At 40.0% G+C, this 18,127-nt stretch overlaps 1 protein-coding gene across 1 annotated transcript in view; it reads left to right on the top strand.

Moving 5' to 3' along the window:
* Nucleotides 1-18,127, top strand: part of CELSR3 (cadherin EGF LAG seven-pass G-type receptor 3) — a 124,135-nt gene that overhangs the window by 40,078 nt on the left and 65,930 nt on the right. Inside the window, exons 3-5 of the mRNA XM_063292849.1 lie at nt 13,186-13,408; nt 14,004-14,119; nt 17,188-17,276. Of these exons, the coding sequence (XP_063148919.1) occupies nt 13,186-13,408; nt 14,004-14,119; nt 17,188-17,276 (428 nt within the window). The remainder of the gene's footprint in view (nt 1-13,185; nt 13,409-14,003; nt 14,120-17,187; nt 17,277-18,127) is intronic.

Genomic DNA, 18,127 nt, shown 5'->3' with positions numbered 1-18,127 from the left:
GTGGGTGGAGGGATGCTTAGTTATTGCAAGCCATCCCAACCAATCCTTGCTACCCCTTGGAGTCTCTTATGGACCACCCATTGCTCAAATGCTGCTTCCAACCCACTTGCTTAAACACACTGTAGCCATTAAGCAAAACATATGCTGCGCCCTGATGAGAGATCCTACAAAAGCCAAGGGTGATAATATGACTCTCTGGGGAATCAAACATTAGAATAGAATGGTATAAGCAAAATATTGCCTTTTGTTAATTTTTCAGTTTTGAGTTGTGCTCCCTACCCAGCCAGCAATAAAGAAGCACGTTTGCCTTCATTACGATACAACTAAGTTTATTTAGCCTCAAATCATTATGATGGTAGGTAGAACAGGGTTGGAACTTAAATTACGCAAGAACTTAACAATGATCTGGAAGAGTAACTATCCTTACTCTTAAAAAGAAAAGAAAAAGCCTCTCTATTCAAAATCTTAGCAACTCTATTTTTCTTGAGTACTTAATTTGATAAGGGTGAAAATCAGAGGACTAGAAACACTGATGCCACCAATAGGCTGTATAAGATCCATACTTCTAAATCTCCCTTGAAAGCATCTTCAGCACTTTGAGACCTGCCTCACATTTCACAGCAAAAACACCTGCCCAGTTGCCAGCATAAATTCCAACTGCTACCCATAATTAGTTTCCGTTTGCTGAGTTAATCCTTTACATGGTACCCCCTGGGCAGGGGGGGAATCCTCAGCTGAGTGATATTTTCTTGTCATTAATACAACTAGAAATAAGGAATGAAAACAATGAGAAGTTGCAGCATTAGCAAAGCTCAAGCAAGGCAGTGCTATCAATGGATAGTTGATATCAGATCTTCCAACTCAAGACAACAGTCCTTAAATACCAGCTGCTGGGGAGGAATATACTATAGTCACCTTCCTATCTGTGCCTGGAGCTCCCCAGATGTACCAGGCTGGCCACTATTATATCAACGAACATTGGATTAGTTGGATCTTTGGGCCAATACAGCAGAGCTCTTACTATATGCTTTAGCAATACTGTTTTTTAACATTTTAGTTCTGGCATAAACTTGTTTGTTTTATGCCTGCTTGTTCACTGTATACTTAATTCTTATGAAACAGGAAAAAAATGCCATTGTCGGCATTCATTATGAATTTACTCTGAATCTGAATTTTGCATAGCCTATTCTACTAGCTGTCGTAGTCTCTGAACAAAGTGACGAGGAAGAAAATCTTGGCCACCTCTCCATTTTCCTTGTCCTCCCATCTTCATCTGCTGGTGCAGGAGGAAGAAAGACAGGACCAGCATGCTGTGTGACAAAAAGAGGGGAAAGGGAGCCCACCTAGAAATGTGACAGCTTCTCTGTAGAGTTGCCCAGAGAATCTGGGGTTTATTGAATTGCCACTGCAGGTAGAAGAGCAAAAAGACAGCAAAACACAACTTTTTTAATAAGTGAAAAAGCAAGGTACGGTGAGGGAGGAGGTAGGACCTACGAACTACAGTGTCTCACCCCAGCCTCCCGGATGAAATCACTGTGCTGGAGATTTCCACAGGGCACATGGCTCTTTCTGTGGTACCTTGTCCTTTGTTTGCAGAGGACAGAACAACTAATGCAGCAGGGGAGGAAGTACAAGAGATATTTTTAATGTCTTTGTTTGCATATCAAAGCAAACATCTGATGGTTCTGAAGATCACAGTCCCCAAGTGTCATTTTCTCTCCCCCATTTGTTGTCTGCTTTAATTAGCAACCACTTTATATACATCTATTTTTACCTCTCAGCCTGTGGTTTTTTGGTAGGGTGAGGGAATTATTGTTTATGATGTTTGGCACTGAAACTGGGTAGTGTCTGACCTATGCATTTTCATATGGCAATGGACTCTGTAATACAAGGAGGCCCAGGTAGAAATGTGCAACCTGCTTTGTTTGTAGAATACGATACAGCTGCTCTGGGTTCAGGAAACTGGCTCCCATAACCAATTGCAAACTGGCTTCTTGGCAGTTGGTGAAAAACAAGCCTAATCACCAACTGGAGTGAGGGGCTCTAAAGGGCAATTTATTTTCTCCCAATCTTTGCAAATTCCAACAAGATAAAAAAAAAATCACACCTCTAATTAGGAACTTCACTGTTTGCATTTATTTATTTAAAACATTTGTATAGTCTCCCATCTAAAACCAAGTAGAAAACAAACAACCACGGAGGTATATAATTGTTGTATAGCACAGGCAGATGAATAACTTTAAACAACACTAAGCTATTGGGCTACTGAATTCATTGGAAGTCCTACAGAGCTGAGAAACTAGCAGTTCTTTCCCTCCCCCACACATTTATCAGTCAACAGATGAGCAGTCTCTTCAAAGGGGCAGTCACTGGCTGCTACATCTGTCAACCCATTGATCTGCAGGATTGAGTCAGCTGAGCAGGCGGGTTTGGCCAGTGTCCCCTTCCTCCCTCACTGCTCCATGAATGTCCCTCTGAAAACTGTGCACTTAGTGGAAGAGGATGACCATCCTAGACAGGATAGGAAGAGGAGAGCCATGTTAGTTCCTGGTGGCAAAAAACCAGAGGGCACCTTTTCCAACTAACAAATTTTATCAAAAGGCATAAGCTGTCAGGAGCTGCACCTCACTTCATCAGCTGCATAGAGTGGCTGGACTGATGTAGGGTTCAAATGGGGGACGAGGTCTGGGGGAAGATGGAGGGGAACAGGCAGAGGAAGATAAGTTGGCTATGCAGATGCAGATTACATACAAGACAGATTGCTAGTATCTTATCAATTAACAATTGTGAAGTGTTAAAAGCCCATTGTGTTTCTTGAGGCCTTCTGAGATGGCCTGAAACCTTTTGGTGTATCTAGGTTCAGCAATTTCTCACTCCATGGTGCTTTCAAAGTCCCAGTTTTCCAAAACAGTCACTTTGACGTCTGCCAGAGTGTCCTGGGTGGGGTTGACATGCTCCTCAGTCAAGAGTAGCTGATATAGCTGTGTTCCCCAGCTAGAATCTTCAGACTTGAAAGGCGCAGTACAGACTTAAACAAATTAACTCTCCTGCCCAACCCATCAGTAGCTGTCTCTGTCACAATGTCATGTAGTAGTTTCTTACTGGATCTTTCCTTCTGGGTTCAAACTCCCTTATTTGGTGCATCTCATCCAGTCAAGCATCAGTCTTCTTCCAATCAATTTATTGGGCAATTTCCTCACAGGTTAAAACCTGGGCAGAATGCTGCAGGCAGGGAGAGGAGCCACACCGGTTCTCTTTTTGGCTTCTGGCACACTCATAGGTAGCCTTTCTTTCTTTCTTTTTTATGAGAGAGGAAAGGCTACCCCGACTTTGATTCTTTCTTCTTTGTCTTTTTAGGCTGTCCTCTTTAAGGAAACCTTCTTTTCCCCTTTTTCCTACCCACAGCCCCAGACTAAACATCCTCTGTTCTATTCTGCCCACTTCCCCTTATCCAGGCATGTGTCTCTTGCATTCAACTCCACAGCTTATTTTTATACCTCTCTTAAGTCCTGGATTTTGTTTCTGCCTCCCTGCTCCTTAGGAGAACCCTCACTCGAGCAGAGGTCCATAATTTTAATTTCCCTACAAGCCCTAAACTGCCCAACAGCTAACATTAGCTCTTAATCTCTCTGCTCTGTTTGCTTTACCTGAGGTTCTGATCCTTGATGTCTTTGAGTTACAGACCTTTGCAAGCAAATGTTTCTCTATCACACACCTTTCCAGCAAATTTCTACCAGCTGGCACCAAACATTTAATTCCATTTATTATTCCTCAACTCTAAGACAATTTGCAGGATTTCATACTGTAGGTATAGATACCAAAGGGAGCTGGCATTTCTTCATCTTGTTGTTACTTCGCTCTCTCTCTCTCTCTCTCTCTCTCTCTCTCTCTCTCTCTCTCTCTTTGTTGCAGTTGTTCCTCTAAATTTTGACAAGATCCAGAATTTCAACTCAACAATGAAAGTGGAATATACAGTATATTTGTAGGGAATTCCTGTAAAGTTTCATCTGAATTCCAAACCTTTCCTTGTGATCTGATGCTGAGCATCTTGTTCTCTTCCTGGAGAATAAGTATAATGAGGGGATTTAGACGACTATGACATATTTCTTGAAATTTATCTATATACAGAATTATCTATATAAAGCCATTTTATGTTATAATTTGTATCGAGACAAAATAAGTGTTTCCTTCATTCAGGCTCCCAATTAATATATGTACTGCTGATATGGCTACTTGTTTTATAATAAGGAAGAAAAATCTATCTGGTTTGCATGTTAAAACAAACTCACCCAATTTTTACTTCTTGAATGAATATATGACCTACAGTACACTTATTCATGCACTTTCACCCTTCTATAAGCTGTGTTTTATAATGAAGTTTCCCATCAAAACATATGCACAAAAATGTATGCACTAGAGAAAATTGTATGCACTAGAAAAAGGCATACATTATGGAAAACAGTTACAAAGAAGCAGATATCAGGGGAAATGCCTGCAAAACTATGGATTTTCAAGCATAGAATGTGCACATGAAAGTACATACAGGTTTTGATGGAGACATTCTTTAAAATAGCTAAACTAACACAGAAGTGGTCAGAATAATTTTTAAATTAAAATTTAACGGTATTACAGTTTTTGTTTTAAAACCTTGGTTATAGGTACAGTGAGCATATTTTCTTGGAAAAATAAAGGACAAACCTGAAAAAGGGCAAATCTGAAAGAGGTTCATAAGGATTAAAAAAAAATAATTATTTATGTTTAGAATTTTGTTTTACAAAGGAAAATTCAAGAGCAAAACCGGGAAAAACTTTACAAAGGCTCATAAAAAAGGTAAAGGTTTCCCTCAGTGCCACCGTGTCCCCTACAAAGACTCATATTCTAATAAAAATATCTAAAATCAAACAGTATATGTACATTTATTTTAAAAAGACAATTCAATTTCCATATTTTTCACATGAATGTGAAAGACTGCATTAAGTGGTACCATTTGTACAGTAAAAGTTAAATGACCAAATAAAGGACAAAAGTGAGTTTTTGAAAAATAAATAAATCTAAAGGACAGCTTTCTGAAATAAAGGACTGTCCTTTATAATAAAGGATGTATGGTCACTGTAGTTATAGGTGATACGATATATAAACTAAATAGTAATACTGTATGTATATGTGTGTGTGTGTGTGTGTGTGTGTATTACCATTGTATAAAGAGCAATAAACTTTAAACTATTATATAAAAAGAACTACGTAGTGAGGAAAAAAAGAAAAGCAAAAAATCCTATACTAAAGTACCCATGGAAATAAAATATTTTTAAAAAGAAACCTAGAACTTGTTTTAAAAAAAACTTTAAAAAACCAAACTAGACAAAACTAAAAATGCAAAAGAAAAAAAAACACCTTCTAAATTATATTATATTTGATACTAAATATACACTTTAAAAATGCTTAATGAAGAAAAAATAACACAATAGGGTATTAAAATGATAGAATGTCTTCCATTTTAGCATTATGAAAGAACGTATCCTTAAAGAAGTTGAGCATCAGAGAAAGCGAAGCAAACAGATTTTGATGATGTTTGCTACAAAAACAGCTACTGAGATACCATTGGCCACACTGAGCCTCTTTTGGGATCCCATATTTCGTGGGCAGACAAGGAAGAATGATCCTCTTTGTGGAAAGGAACAGTAAATGAGAGACGGGTTTCCCAAGCTGTACCTCCCCTTGTCGAGAGGACTGTGGGGCTGCCAATGACAGGAGCAAATGTCTGCCTCTGCACTGGTCTGTGGAAGAGATAACCAAATCAGCAATAATTAACTCTAAGAGTTTTTAAGGTCACACATTTAGAGAAGAGGTCGTGTGTTTCCTTCCCTGTCATTTCCTGACATCCCCCTGGGGACCTAACTTGAGACTCAGGAGCAAAATGGAGCAAGGTTCAGAGGAGGAAATGCTGCTTTTCTGCATATAGGTTACGCACAAAGGTAATTTTTGCCAGGTCAGATTCTTTGTCCTTTTGAATGAGCACCATCTGTTGTGACTTAGAACAGTGGCTCTCCAATGTTTCCAGCAGATTCTTCCCCAATGGGTCTGTTTTCCCTGATCTTTTTAAGTAGAGATACTAGAGATGGAACATGGGACTGTCAGCAGGCAAAGTAAGTGTGCTTGAGCTCTTCTCTGTGGCAAAAAGAATCTACAAGAAGAATTGACGGGAAAGTGGAAAACACATCCATCCGAATGTCTATCTATTAGTCTAGTTCAAGTGATCTTGAAAGTTCCCAAGGATCTTGAAAGCCCCAGGGACCTCCACAAGTGATTACCAAATTGTATTTTTATGTGATCAGAAGGAGAAGGTATAAAATGCATGTGTAGAAAGTTTCTCCAAGAAAGTGACATATCCCAGAAAGGAACAAGAATTTAAAATTTATGGCTGGATTGTCTCCTTCCAGTCATCCACCAGAGTGACTAATGCTGTTCCATGCCTGGTCCTGAATCCAGACAGAAAGGAATCTGCTTCAACTAGGATCCTCTGTAGCTGATCCCCCATAACATTTTCCAGTACTTTCCCAGAAAGGAAAAGATAGATATTGGGTGAAAGCTGTGAAGAATGACTGGGGATGAAGAGGCATCTTCTTCAAGAGAAGGTTCACCACAGCCTCTTTCAAGGCTAAAGGCACTTCCTTAAAGACAAACATTTCAGATCCAGCCACTGACACCTTCCAACTGCCCAAAGGAGCCAGGAGGTGAATGAATCTAGCCCACAGATAATAGGGCTGATGCTATCTGTCAGCCTCAACAAGGTCAAACAAATCCTAGTTGCAAGATGTTATCCCAGTTCCTGCATTAGACTCCATCTAAGTGGCATCTAACCCCTAGCAAATACAAAGATTTTTTCTCATTACTATAACTACTTCCCTCCAGTATGGAACTGAGCTGATGGATGTGAGTCTTCAGATGCAATAAGAGTGCAAGAATAAGTGTGCTCTTATTGCCACAATGCAGACCCAAATATGGGCTTGTAACTGTGCCCAATCAAATTCAGTCTTTGTTTTTTTTCCCTCATCACTTTGAACATCTTTTCGCTTATTTCCTTTCCTGGAGTTCCTTGATAAACCAAGGTGCACCTCAGACCAGTGACCGCAGGGAGAAGCAGTCACATCCAGCGCCCTAGTCACCTCCCTATTCCAGATGCATGGTGGAACTGTCTGCCAGGCTGCTGAGAAAATCCCCAAGCACTTTCAAAAGCCATCTGGATCTATCAAGCAGCTGTGGCAGACTGTTCAAACAGGGCCACCACCTTGCAAAGATCAGAGTTTGCAATAATATGCATCATAATTAGAAAATGATCTGAGCACAGTTAGGAATTAGTGACAATGTCTCCCATATTTAGATCATGTGCCATCTGCTCCAAAGTAAACATTAGATCTAACAAGTGGCCATCTCTAGTAGCCATAGCTGAGAAAATCTGGGACAAGTCCAGGGTTGCCACAGTGGCCGGGAAATCCTGAGCTCCTCCAAAGCCCATCCCAAGGTCATGATAGCTGAAATCCTGCAGCAATATAAGCCTGGGAGAATCCACCACCAGCCCAGCAATAAGGTCCAGGAGTTCAGGAAGGACTGCTGTTGGGCAGCAGGGAATCTCATAGAGTGGCCAGCGTATAAACTGGAAATGTTACTACATCTTTAATGTGCTGAGCTATAGGAGACAATGCAGTCATGACAAATAAATTCCTGTTCCTTTCTGGATCATATCGCCTGCTCCTTTCCATTACCCACAGCAGGACCATTAAAAACAAGCTACTGTAGGCAAGAGAAGCACAAAACAGGAGTCAAAGAGATATCACTCCTATTGTTTCACCATTCTTAAAGATATTAGAAAGAGCTGTGGTTTGTGACCTGACTGTGTTTTTGGATTGCTTGATATGAATTGCTTTATGTGTTGGGCAGGTTACCTAGAAGTGATCTAACATAAGGGCATGAGAAAGATAGTCTACGGGATTTGATCAAAGGCCCATCTAGTCCAACATCCTGTTTTACTAAGAATGACAATTGATGACTTCTAACTGTATTCAGTCCATAGTATCAAGACTGAGTTGGAACTCTTGTGGTTGAAATTCCTGGCTGAAATGTTTGGATCTCCTTGCTGCTTCTCCATTCCCTCTGCTCGTTGAAACTGCATGAAACCTCATGTCATTTTGATTAGTTCTAACGGCTCCCTTAAGTCAAGCTTAAATCCTAGTGATTCCATGGACACGTCCATATGGTTTCCTTCTCAGGAATATGGAAGTGGCTTGCCTCTGCCTTTTTCTTAAAATCCTTGGCTCTGCCATCCAAGTACTAGCCAGAACTGATTTGCTTAGGGGGGGGGGGGGGTTTAAGCAGCCAAGCTCAGCCAGGTTTAGTAAGAAAAATTAACCAACCATGGACTGTGGTTAGTCTTTCCATAAGTATCTCACACTCCTCTGCTTCAGGGAAGGGGAAGTGGGACGGTCTTAGCATTTACTATCTGACTGTCTTTCTTGGATAAAATCTGGCAGGCAGGAATTCTTCCCTCTCCCTGTTGGATTTAGTTCTGTGATGAGCTTCCATGCAGATTCTGAGTCCAGGAATCTGAGGTTTTTGCTATCTTGGGTAGATTATGTTTTTCATAAGAATTGGGAGGTATGATTCAATTAAACATAAGTTTAATTAAAGAAGACTAAACTTGCAGTTTTAGCAACTCAAACAGTTGTCTGACCTCACCCGTACTTTGTTGCCTAGAGGATGAATGAGAATTCCCTGCAAGCGGTCTGAAGGAATACAATCTCAGTTGTGTAAAAGAGCCGTAGTCTCCTGTACACTGTCATTAATTCATCACTTGCAAAAGGAAAACCCTTTTCCACCCCTCCACATTCCTGTTGAGAGGAATTATAGCAAGGTAACCTGACATATCTTATGCTGGTGAAGATAGCGAGGAGTTTGGCATGTCAGAAGGATGATGAAGGTGAATGCTGACAGTTTGGCTGCAAATTTCAAAGATACTGAATGGTAAATAGTGCCGCCACATGGCTGTTCAGGCAAATGACAGTATAGACTAAATGCTCTAAGAACAATCTTCCCCAATTTGGTACCCTCCAGATCTATTGGGGTTGCCTTTAGCCATGGTGACAGGAATTCTGGGAATTCCAGCCCCACCAAGTATAGTGCCAGGCTGGGACAGCTGCCCTAGAAGCTATATTTAGAGCAGTGTTTGGCAAGTTTGAGATGAGTAGACTTCAACTCCCAGAATTGCCCAGCCAGCCTTGCTTTGTGTGGCCATGCCCCTTTGGCTATTCACATCATATGGAAATGGAAATGGAAATGTAGTCTGAAGAAATTCTCAAAAAAGGAAGCCTACAGATGGATGGTTGAACAAGAATAGCAACTCTTTCTGGGTTATATAATCTTGACATAATTTCCTGTGATTTGTAGGGAACAACACCTAGGTGTTTTTTTCCCTTGTGAGAAGACTGGTATCCAAATATCTTCCTTCCTTCTAGCCTCTTTTTACTGGGGACTCCTAGGAATAAGCATCAGAAAATGAAGACAAATAGCAATATAATAATACAGCAAGAAGCTTTTTGGAAAAGTCATTAGGGTCTGAAGATTCTTTTTGATGAATTATCAGTTGGTACAGCCTCTTCTACCCATTCCTTTGAAGTAAGATCATAATCAGGGTGAGATCAGATTATACTTCCACTGTTCAATTTTTTAGTTGTTTGTTGTTTATTTGTTTAGTTGCTTCTGACTCTTTGTGAATTCATGGACCAGCCCACGCCAGAGCTTCCTGTCGGTCATCAACACCCCCAGCTCCCCCAGGGACGAGTCCGTCACCTCTAGAATATCATCCATCCACCTTGCCCTCGGTTGGCCCCTCTTCCTTTTGCCCTCCACTCTCCCTAGCATCAGCATCTTCTCCAGGGTCTCCTGTCTTCTCATTATGTGGCCAAAGTACTTCAGTTTTGCCTTTAATATCATTCCCTCAAGTGAGCAGTCTGGCTTTATTTCCTGGAGGATGGACTGGTTTGATCTTCTTGCAGTCCAAGGCACTCTCAGAATTTTCCTCCAACACCACAGTTCAAAAGCATCTATCTTCCTTCTCTCAGCCTTCCTTATGGTCCAGCTCTCGCAGCCATATGTTACTACCGGGAACACCATTGCTTTAATGATGCGGACCTTTGTTGTCAGTCAATTTTTTAGGTATCTGTATAATTTTTCTTCTCTTCAAAGAAGAAATAATGTAAGATAATCAATGTCTGGGAGTTTTTTTCTTCCTTTTTTTTTTTTCCAAAGCCAGAAGTCAATGTGCAGGCTCTGATGTAACATGACCTGCAATGAAGGCTTGTAAGATCTACTATCAGAATTACTTTAAAAACTGTGAATACAAATTAATCCTTGAAAAAGTATCTGGCTGGTCTTCCTGCAATACTACAAATATGACCATGTGTGACTGATATATTAGATGTGTATTATCATGAAAGGTTAGGTAGCTGGTGGTGCTCCCAGCAGTGAGCTGCAGCTTCCAGAATCCCTCACGGTTAGCCATGTTTCCAAGGAATATAGTTCAGTAATATCTGGAGTACAAAATTGTCTGCATCTGTTGTCATGTAACTACTACATTGTAGTGATTAAGGTGTTGGACTGTGCTGGAGAAACCATGAGGGTAAAATTTTGTTTACCTACTTGATGATTGCATTGAGTGAAGTTTCTTTGTGATTTACAGTGAAACATAAATCCAAGATTAAACCAGAGATATTAAAAACAATTTAAAATCAACAGTTGTCTTGTAAGCTGTGTTTTAGATACTTTAAAACAGTGAACAAAGAGGTTCGGCCCCTCAATTCTACAGGGAAGGCATTCCAAATAACTGAAGCTGCTGTAAAGAAGGCTTGATCAGTAGTCATCATGAGACAAGTTCTTCACAATTGCATTTATGGATGATGGTGGGGGTGATGACAATGATTTTACAGAAAAATAGATTTTGATATCATCAGCATGCTAACAGTTTTCAGTACCAAATCTGATAAGCTTCTCCAGCATTTCACATGGCTGTTGAAAGCCAGTGGAGATAGAACAGAGTCTTAAGGATCCTATAAAATAGTTCCTGTTTTGAGGAAGACCTGTTTTCAAGTCACACCATTTGGAATCTACCACAGAAAGATAAAAGGTACCAATGAAAAGCAGTATCTTCAACTCCTTATCAATGAGATGATCTAGAAGGATACTATGGTATCAAAAACCACTAAGTCAAGAAAGACTGATAAAGATACAAATTCTCCATTAGTTTAAGGGTTGAAGCTGGTGAGATGGGAATCATTGATTCTCCTACCAGAAAAGGTTGTTTTGTAAACAAGGGACTGATGACCCAATATGCTAAACCAGGACACAAGTAGACATGCAGTCTTTGAGTTAAAATGGCAGAAGGAAGAGGCCCAGAATTCAAATCAGAGGATCAATTATATAGAAAGGACAATTCCATTTTCTGGTTCTGTTAACCAGAGAATTTCCTCACGTATGTGCATTCCTAATTTTCTGCACTAAGTCTACTATATATTAATTTCTTACTTGATATCTGCTTTAGAATGCAGATCAGGGAGAGAGATTTGATTGCCATATCTGGTATCAAGCTCTGGTACCCAATCCTCAAACAAAAATATCCATGACATCAATCAAGAGAGCAGTCAACTCTGAAACTTGGACCTTCAATTAGGTCAAAACCCTGTTTGAACTGTTTGGTTTCCTCCATTACAGCCATCACTCTCTTGATCATTTTACTCAATTGTGGATGTTTTAAAATTGACCTCTAATTACTTATTTTTTAAAAGATCCACTGCAGGCTTTTTCAAAGTACAGACTCCCTTAAGGCAAGCTTCCCTGCTGGTGATCCCATGGGTATATCCATGTAGCATCCATGTTGCCACATGGGTGATAATATGGAAGTAATTTGCCATTGCCTTCTTCAACAATTTTTTTTTCTGTTCAGTCTAGAGTGTTCAGTCTGGAACATCCAGGTGGTCTTTTATCCAATTCTAACCACGACTGACCTTATTTAGCTTTCATCACAAGCCAAAATCAGCTTGGTGCTGCAAGTTGCTGTGGCACAGGCTTTTTTAGAAGTCTAATCATTGTTTTCTTTAAATAAAGAGGCATCCTTCCTTTTCTCAGAGTGGTCTTTGTGATGTTCACAAAAGGATTTTCTAACGATTTCCTGGCTGGAAGTTACAAGCTACATTGTACAATGATGCTAGAACATACCCTCCAAACAATTTGGCCATGTACTTGGGTGTCATAAACTGAAATTGATCCAGTGTAACTACTGTATGTAAGAAAAGTTACCGGACAGTCCCAAAATCGACTCTGCTTCACTAGTGGCAGCCAGGGTGGTCTGACTAAGACAGATGTCATAGCAACAAACACACATACACAAACATAAATCATAACCAACCTATGAAGGTTCTGGGATCAAATTCTGGAAGGAAGTGGTTGGCAGTATGAATCAACTCTCTTCTGACCTGAAATGTTTCAACAGGCTACAAACAGGGGTAATGAGCAGAGAAAAATAGTTCTTTTTTTGCTGCACATCTCATCATAGTCTGGGATTTCAGACTGGCTTCAAACTGCCTTATCAGATTTGAACCATGCTATCCTCTGCTTACACTCTGTCTTATCACTTCAACTCCCTCAAGTCTTCTGAAGCAGATTGGAGAGGGCCCTAGGAGCGATTGTGTCAACTGCCTTACCAAATTCCCTATTCCATGTAACAGCTAGGATACTGATAGAATCCTTGGTAGGATTAATCTCAACCCTTCCAAGCCACCTGGAATCCTTATAAGTCTAATAGCCTTTTCAGACAACCATCTTAGTAGGTCCAATGATTTTACAGAGATGAAATGTAGCCATTTAACCAAATGACAGTCCATCCATTACAGTGGGAGAGCCTTGAGATCCTGCTGGAAATGCAGAATACAAATATAGGCTGGCATGGTATTAATATTGACAGGACAGGAAAGGACAGGACAGGACAGGACTTGACAGGACAACACAACATAGTATCTGTGTCATGCTCATGTGTTCTTAAATGGCAGGAATTTCAATCTGTTCTTTCTTTTATTGTAGCTTTTGCATTAGTTTCAGAGGCCCTCTGATCTTTTCATTTCTTCTCCTCTTCTTTCCCACTAGGTGATAATTGTGAAGTGGATAGTCGGGCAGGACGTTGTGTTCCTGGAGTGTGTAGGAACGGAGGAACCTGCACCAACTCTGCAGATGGAGGTTTCCAATGTCAGTGTCCACCTGGGGGCTTTGAAAAACCTTTCTGTGAAGTATCTGCACGCTCTTTCCCCCCAAAATCTTTCATCATGTTTCGAGGTTTGCGCCAGAGGTTCCACCTGACGCTTTCTCTTTCGTAAGTTCTGCAAAGAAGCAGCTTTTTAAGAACTGCTAATCTATGTGCTGCCTTTAGATGCCATTGATGGTATTGAATTTTATCTTGCTGGATTGAACAGTTCTCTGCGGTCCAAGGTACATTTGCCCTGCCTTTCAAATTAGGTTTCTCTTTCATAGTAGGTGGGGATTCCTGAGATATTAGTTCTGTCCAAGTATTTCCTCATGGGGTGAGATTTTTTTAATCTTACTAGGAGAATGATTATAATTGTTGGCACCTCCCACTTTCCCTGAACAATTGTCAAATGTAAACCTGCAATCAACAAGTGCAGGTTCATTAGAAATGTAGTACAGTGATCATCTGCAGAAAGTTGGGGTCTGTCTTGTCAACTCTGAAAAAAAAAGATGACAAGTCTACTCTTTATTGATGAATTGCTAGAAATCTAATTCTTTCTGCAGTCATAATACCCACTGGCAATTACACCAGGTGACTGAGTACCAGGAAAAATTGCCTGAAAAATTCAGAAGATTTATCATTCATCTACAATTTTGTGAAAATTTACCTAGCCTGTTGAAGTATGTGTGAAATTTTTATACTTTTTATATTTCATCACTAGATTTGCCACCTTAGAGCGTGGTGGTCTCCTAATTTACAATGGACGTCTAAACGAGAAGCATGACTTCCTGGCTGTAGAAATTGTTGATGGGCAGGTCCAGCTGAAGTACTCTACAGGTGGGTGTGGCAGATGGATCTACGCTATCCTCACTGACATCCTCAAGAGGCTGCCAGTATAGAAAGGATGGCACTTCCTGTCCATGAAATAGACTTCTTATGTTAAGTATCTTATAGAAGATGCACTTTTTTCAAAATTAATAGCTACTGATGAATTATCTGAAAAGTCTTCTAGTGCAGCAAATGAGGACTATTGGGATCCTTTAAAGTCCTTTCTCAATTAGAACAGTCCTTTATAACAAAGTGGAAGCCACATTTCCAACTATAAAAAAAATTAGATATTGATAGCCAGACAAACATGAAAAACAATACACTGCACTAGACACTCTCCAACATTCCTGTTTGCTTGACATAGCAACTTGGTGAGGATAATGAGCAGTTGGTGTTCTAATTTTGAAGGTTCAGAGGTTGGTGAACCTTCAATTGATTCAGTTCAATAAAGCATCTCTTTATTTTGTGTGCTTTACTGGAATATGGGAGAAGAAGGAGGAGAGGCAGGGACGAAAAACTTAAGCAAGGGGTGGTGGGGAATAGACCTTTGGTAGATTCAAGACTTTCATGGTTAGTGAGTGCCTATCTGTGAAAGGGCTTAAATCTAATACCAGATTCAGAAAATGTCATCAGTGGCCCTGATGTGTAGGACATAGGAAAGGATTCAGCCTGCAGCTTCTAATATGGTCCATAATTCAACTTGCAGAAAACTTGGGTATGCAAATGTGTACTTGGCAGATGTTGCTAATCTATGTGTGAATAATGTTTGCTTTAACAATTGCATGGGTTAGAGAAGATTAGCCTGCAGGCTAATTTCATTAAATCTGAGTGGCTGATCTGTGCAAAAATGCCAGTTTGTACTTTATTTTGGGTTATGTGACTGATTCTGAGATGATAACTCAGAAAATTTTAAGGCTATATTTATATAAGCATAAAGGTATACAGTATGTCTGAATGGGTTGATAAGGGAGAAAAATATAAGGTGGCGAGGTAGTATATCTGTGGATGCAGCTTTGAGTTCACTTGCTTACATCAGTGACTACGTATGTCTGGTCTACGGGTTACACAGTTTCAAGTGCTGCAGAATGAATGATAAAACTGGAAAGCATGTTTTGTTTTAAACTGTAGTTTAAAAGCTTTCCTGTCATGCGACATAGCAACACTCCCAACCACATCCTATATTCACAACGGTCTGTCTGATTATGTAAAATAATTATGGGCTATTCAACTTCAAAGACAAGGTTCAAAAAGGAAACATCCTAAATATAGTTACTGCACTGCAAAAAATGTCTTTCACTTCCAGGGAGTTAAAAATGTCAATAAGGCAGACTCCAGTCTTATTATTTCAGCATTCGCCCTTGCTTAGCTGCAGGAAAATTCAGATTTGATGTGTCTTCACCTCTTGAAATAAGAAAAAGAATGGGTAAAAAGTGGATATCTACAGTTTTGCTTATGAATGTACTGAATGCATGCATGTGTGTTACAGTCAGCCTACTTAATCTATAATAAAACATAAAAATAAGGAAATAGTAATTTAAAGATTGATAGTCTTTTTGCCTTCAAAACAGTTTAAATAAAGGTAGAATTGTGAAGGTGAAAGGTCCCCTGTGCAAGCACCAAGTCATGTCTGACCCTTTGGGGGGGATGCTGCTTTCACGACGTTTCCTTGGCAGACTATAGCAGGGTGGTTTGCCATTGCCTTCCCCAGCAAGCCGGGTACTAATTTTACCAACCTAGGAAGAATAGAAGGCCGAGTCGACCTGAGCCGGCTACCCGAGAATCCAGCTTCCGCTGGGATCGAACTCGGGTCATGGGGAGAGTTTCGGTTGCAATACTGCCGCCTACCACTCTGCGCCACACGAGTCATTAAAGGTAGAATTAAAAGTGATAAAAACTCATCATCAAGACTATCAACCCCTTTTCTGCAAATATACATAATCAATCCCAAAGTAGTTACTTGGGCTAAATATGCTGTGGCTATTACAAGCTGTCATGTTTTCTTTTCCACAAGTTCTTCAATATGGAAAGCTACTGTTTGAAGATCGGTGATAGTTGGAAAATTACTGTGGGCAATTTCCAGTTTAAGTTTACATCCAGCACATTCCCAATCAATCTCTGCATCCAGATCAGAATAAGCACATGTACCACTCAGTTCAGCTAGCAAAAAATATGGTTTGATGTTTATCTATTAAACATCAGCAAGCATCAAAAACAGTTAACTGCACAAAAGAGAGAGAGGGGAACATGAACAACAGGCAAGAATTTACATCTATCTCTGTATCTGTATGAAAGGGCACAGAATTTTCCAGAGCCTTTGGAAACAGTACTGTGGGTAATTAGCATGGACAGTCCCAAAGAGAGTGGTCCTTAGTTATTCTAGACATAAGCCATTTACGTATACAATAACAGCCAAATAGAGATGGAAAGTGGAACACCAGGTGATTCTCCTCTATTTTGCACTATAAAGGGAACAGTTTGGTAGACAGGGATGATATATCTAACAGTGATAAGGCAGGCATTTTTGCTAATGAATCCAGATGGAGTAATGCCCATAAATACTGATACTAAGTGTGAAATCAATATGCTTTCTTTCACAACATTTTAGTTCTTTTTTTTTGAAAAACGCAGAAAACACTAAAGGAGTATCATAATATGTATCAAACCAACCTCTTTTTTTCCCTTGTGTATTTGTGTGTGTGTGCACAGCATTCATATAATGCTGGCTTGCACTAGTGTGGGTGGTGACATGTAAATGTTTATATATCCCCCAGTTTTGATGGATGAAGTTCCTGCCAAACATTAACATAGCTCACTTGGATTAATAAAAAAGCCAAATGATGGGAACCTAAACAAAAACTCATTTCATGGGTTTAGAGCCTTCTTTACTTTCAAAATAATTCCTTGGGATCTTCTTCAGGGTCAGGACTGCACTTCATAGGGAACAGTGTGACTTTTTAAACTCCCTAGCACGCTGCAGTTCTGATCCTGGCTGCCCCCATGGGGTGGAGAAAGATGAACACACAACTGTCATCCCAGTCTACCTGCCTGAGTGGGTCTAATATCCCTCTGCCTTGCAGGGGAATCAAGCACTGTTGTTTCTCCATCTGTACCAGGAGGGGTTAGTGACGGTCAATGGCATACGGTGCAACTTCACTATTACAACAAGGTAGGCACAAACATTTTTGTGTCATGGTGGTTTGGATCACCTGGGAGGGATACACACCTGGGAGGGAGAGAAAGCACGTCAGAGTGACCTCAAAGCACTAAATGATCTCATATATGAGATGGGCTCGTCATGTCTTGTCTCATGTTGCCCTGCTTTGGTGTCATACCCATAAGTTTGTTAGGATAGTATTCCAAAAATCAGTGGAGTTTGAACCCTAACCCTAATGCACTTTTGAATTATATACTAAAACGTATGGCTATATGAAGAATTATAGATTTATACGCAGGGGCAGGGGAACAACAAAGAAGGTACATTCAGTGTTGGAAAAAGAGCACAACCCCAAATTCACAGATAATATGGTTTTTTTCCTTTTTTCCTTTTTTCATTTTACAAGTGGGTTCTTTACCAATGAAATGGAAATACTGATTAATAATATTTTGTGTGGTCAAGGTTTCATGGTTTATTCTAAAATAGGCTGAGTGAGTTCTTTTATGTTTTTATTGTTTCTGTTTTGTTTCTGTTTTGTGTTTTCCTTCCTTTTTTTGCACATTAAAGTGGGGGGGGAGGCTTTTCATTCCCATGAGAATGGTAACCATGTGTAAAGCTTTCTACTGTTTTGTAAATTTGGCACCACACTGAACATCTCTTGAATGGTTAAACAAGTATGGCAACATTCTCTTCCTGTGGAAAAAAAGTATGTCAGGAAACACTGGTATGTGCTTGTATGCTAGTTCTCTAAGTGTTGACTTATTTGTTAATTTATTTATGTTTAAGTGGACAGGCATAATCTAGCTGAATTCTGAATTAGATCAGAATTATGGAGTGTACCTTGGCCCAGATGAAGGCAATGT

The sequence above is a fragment of the Candoia aspera genome, chromosome 2 (assembly GCF_035149785.1).
Source record: "Candoia aspera isolate rCanAsp1 chromosome 2, rCanAsp1.hap2, whole genome shotgun sequence".
NCBI classification, from domain to species: Eukaryota; Metazoa; Chordata; class Lepidosauria; order Squamata; family Boidae; genus Candoia; species Candoia aspera.
Note: the sequence above shows the minus strand (reverse complement) of the source record. Positions and strands in the feature narration are given on the sequence as shown.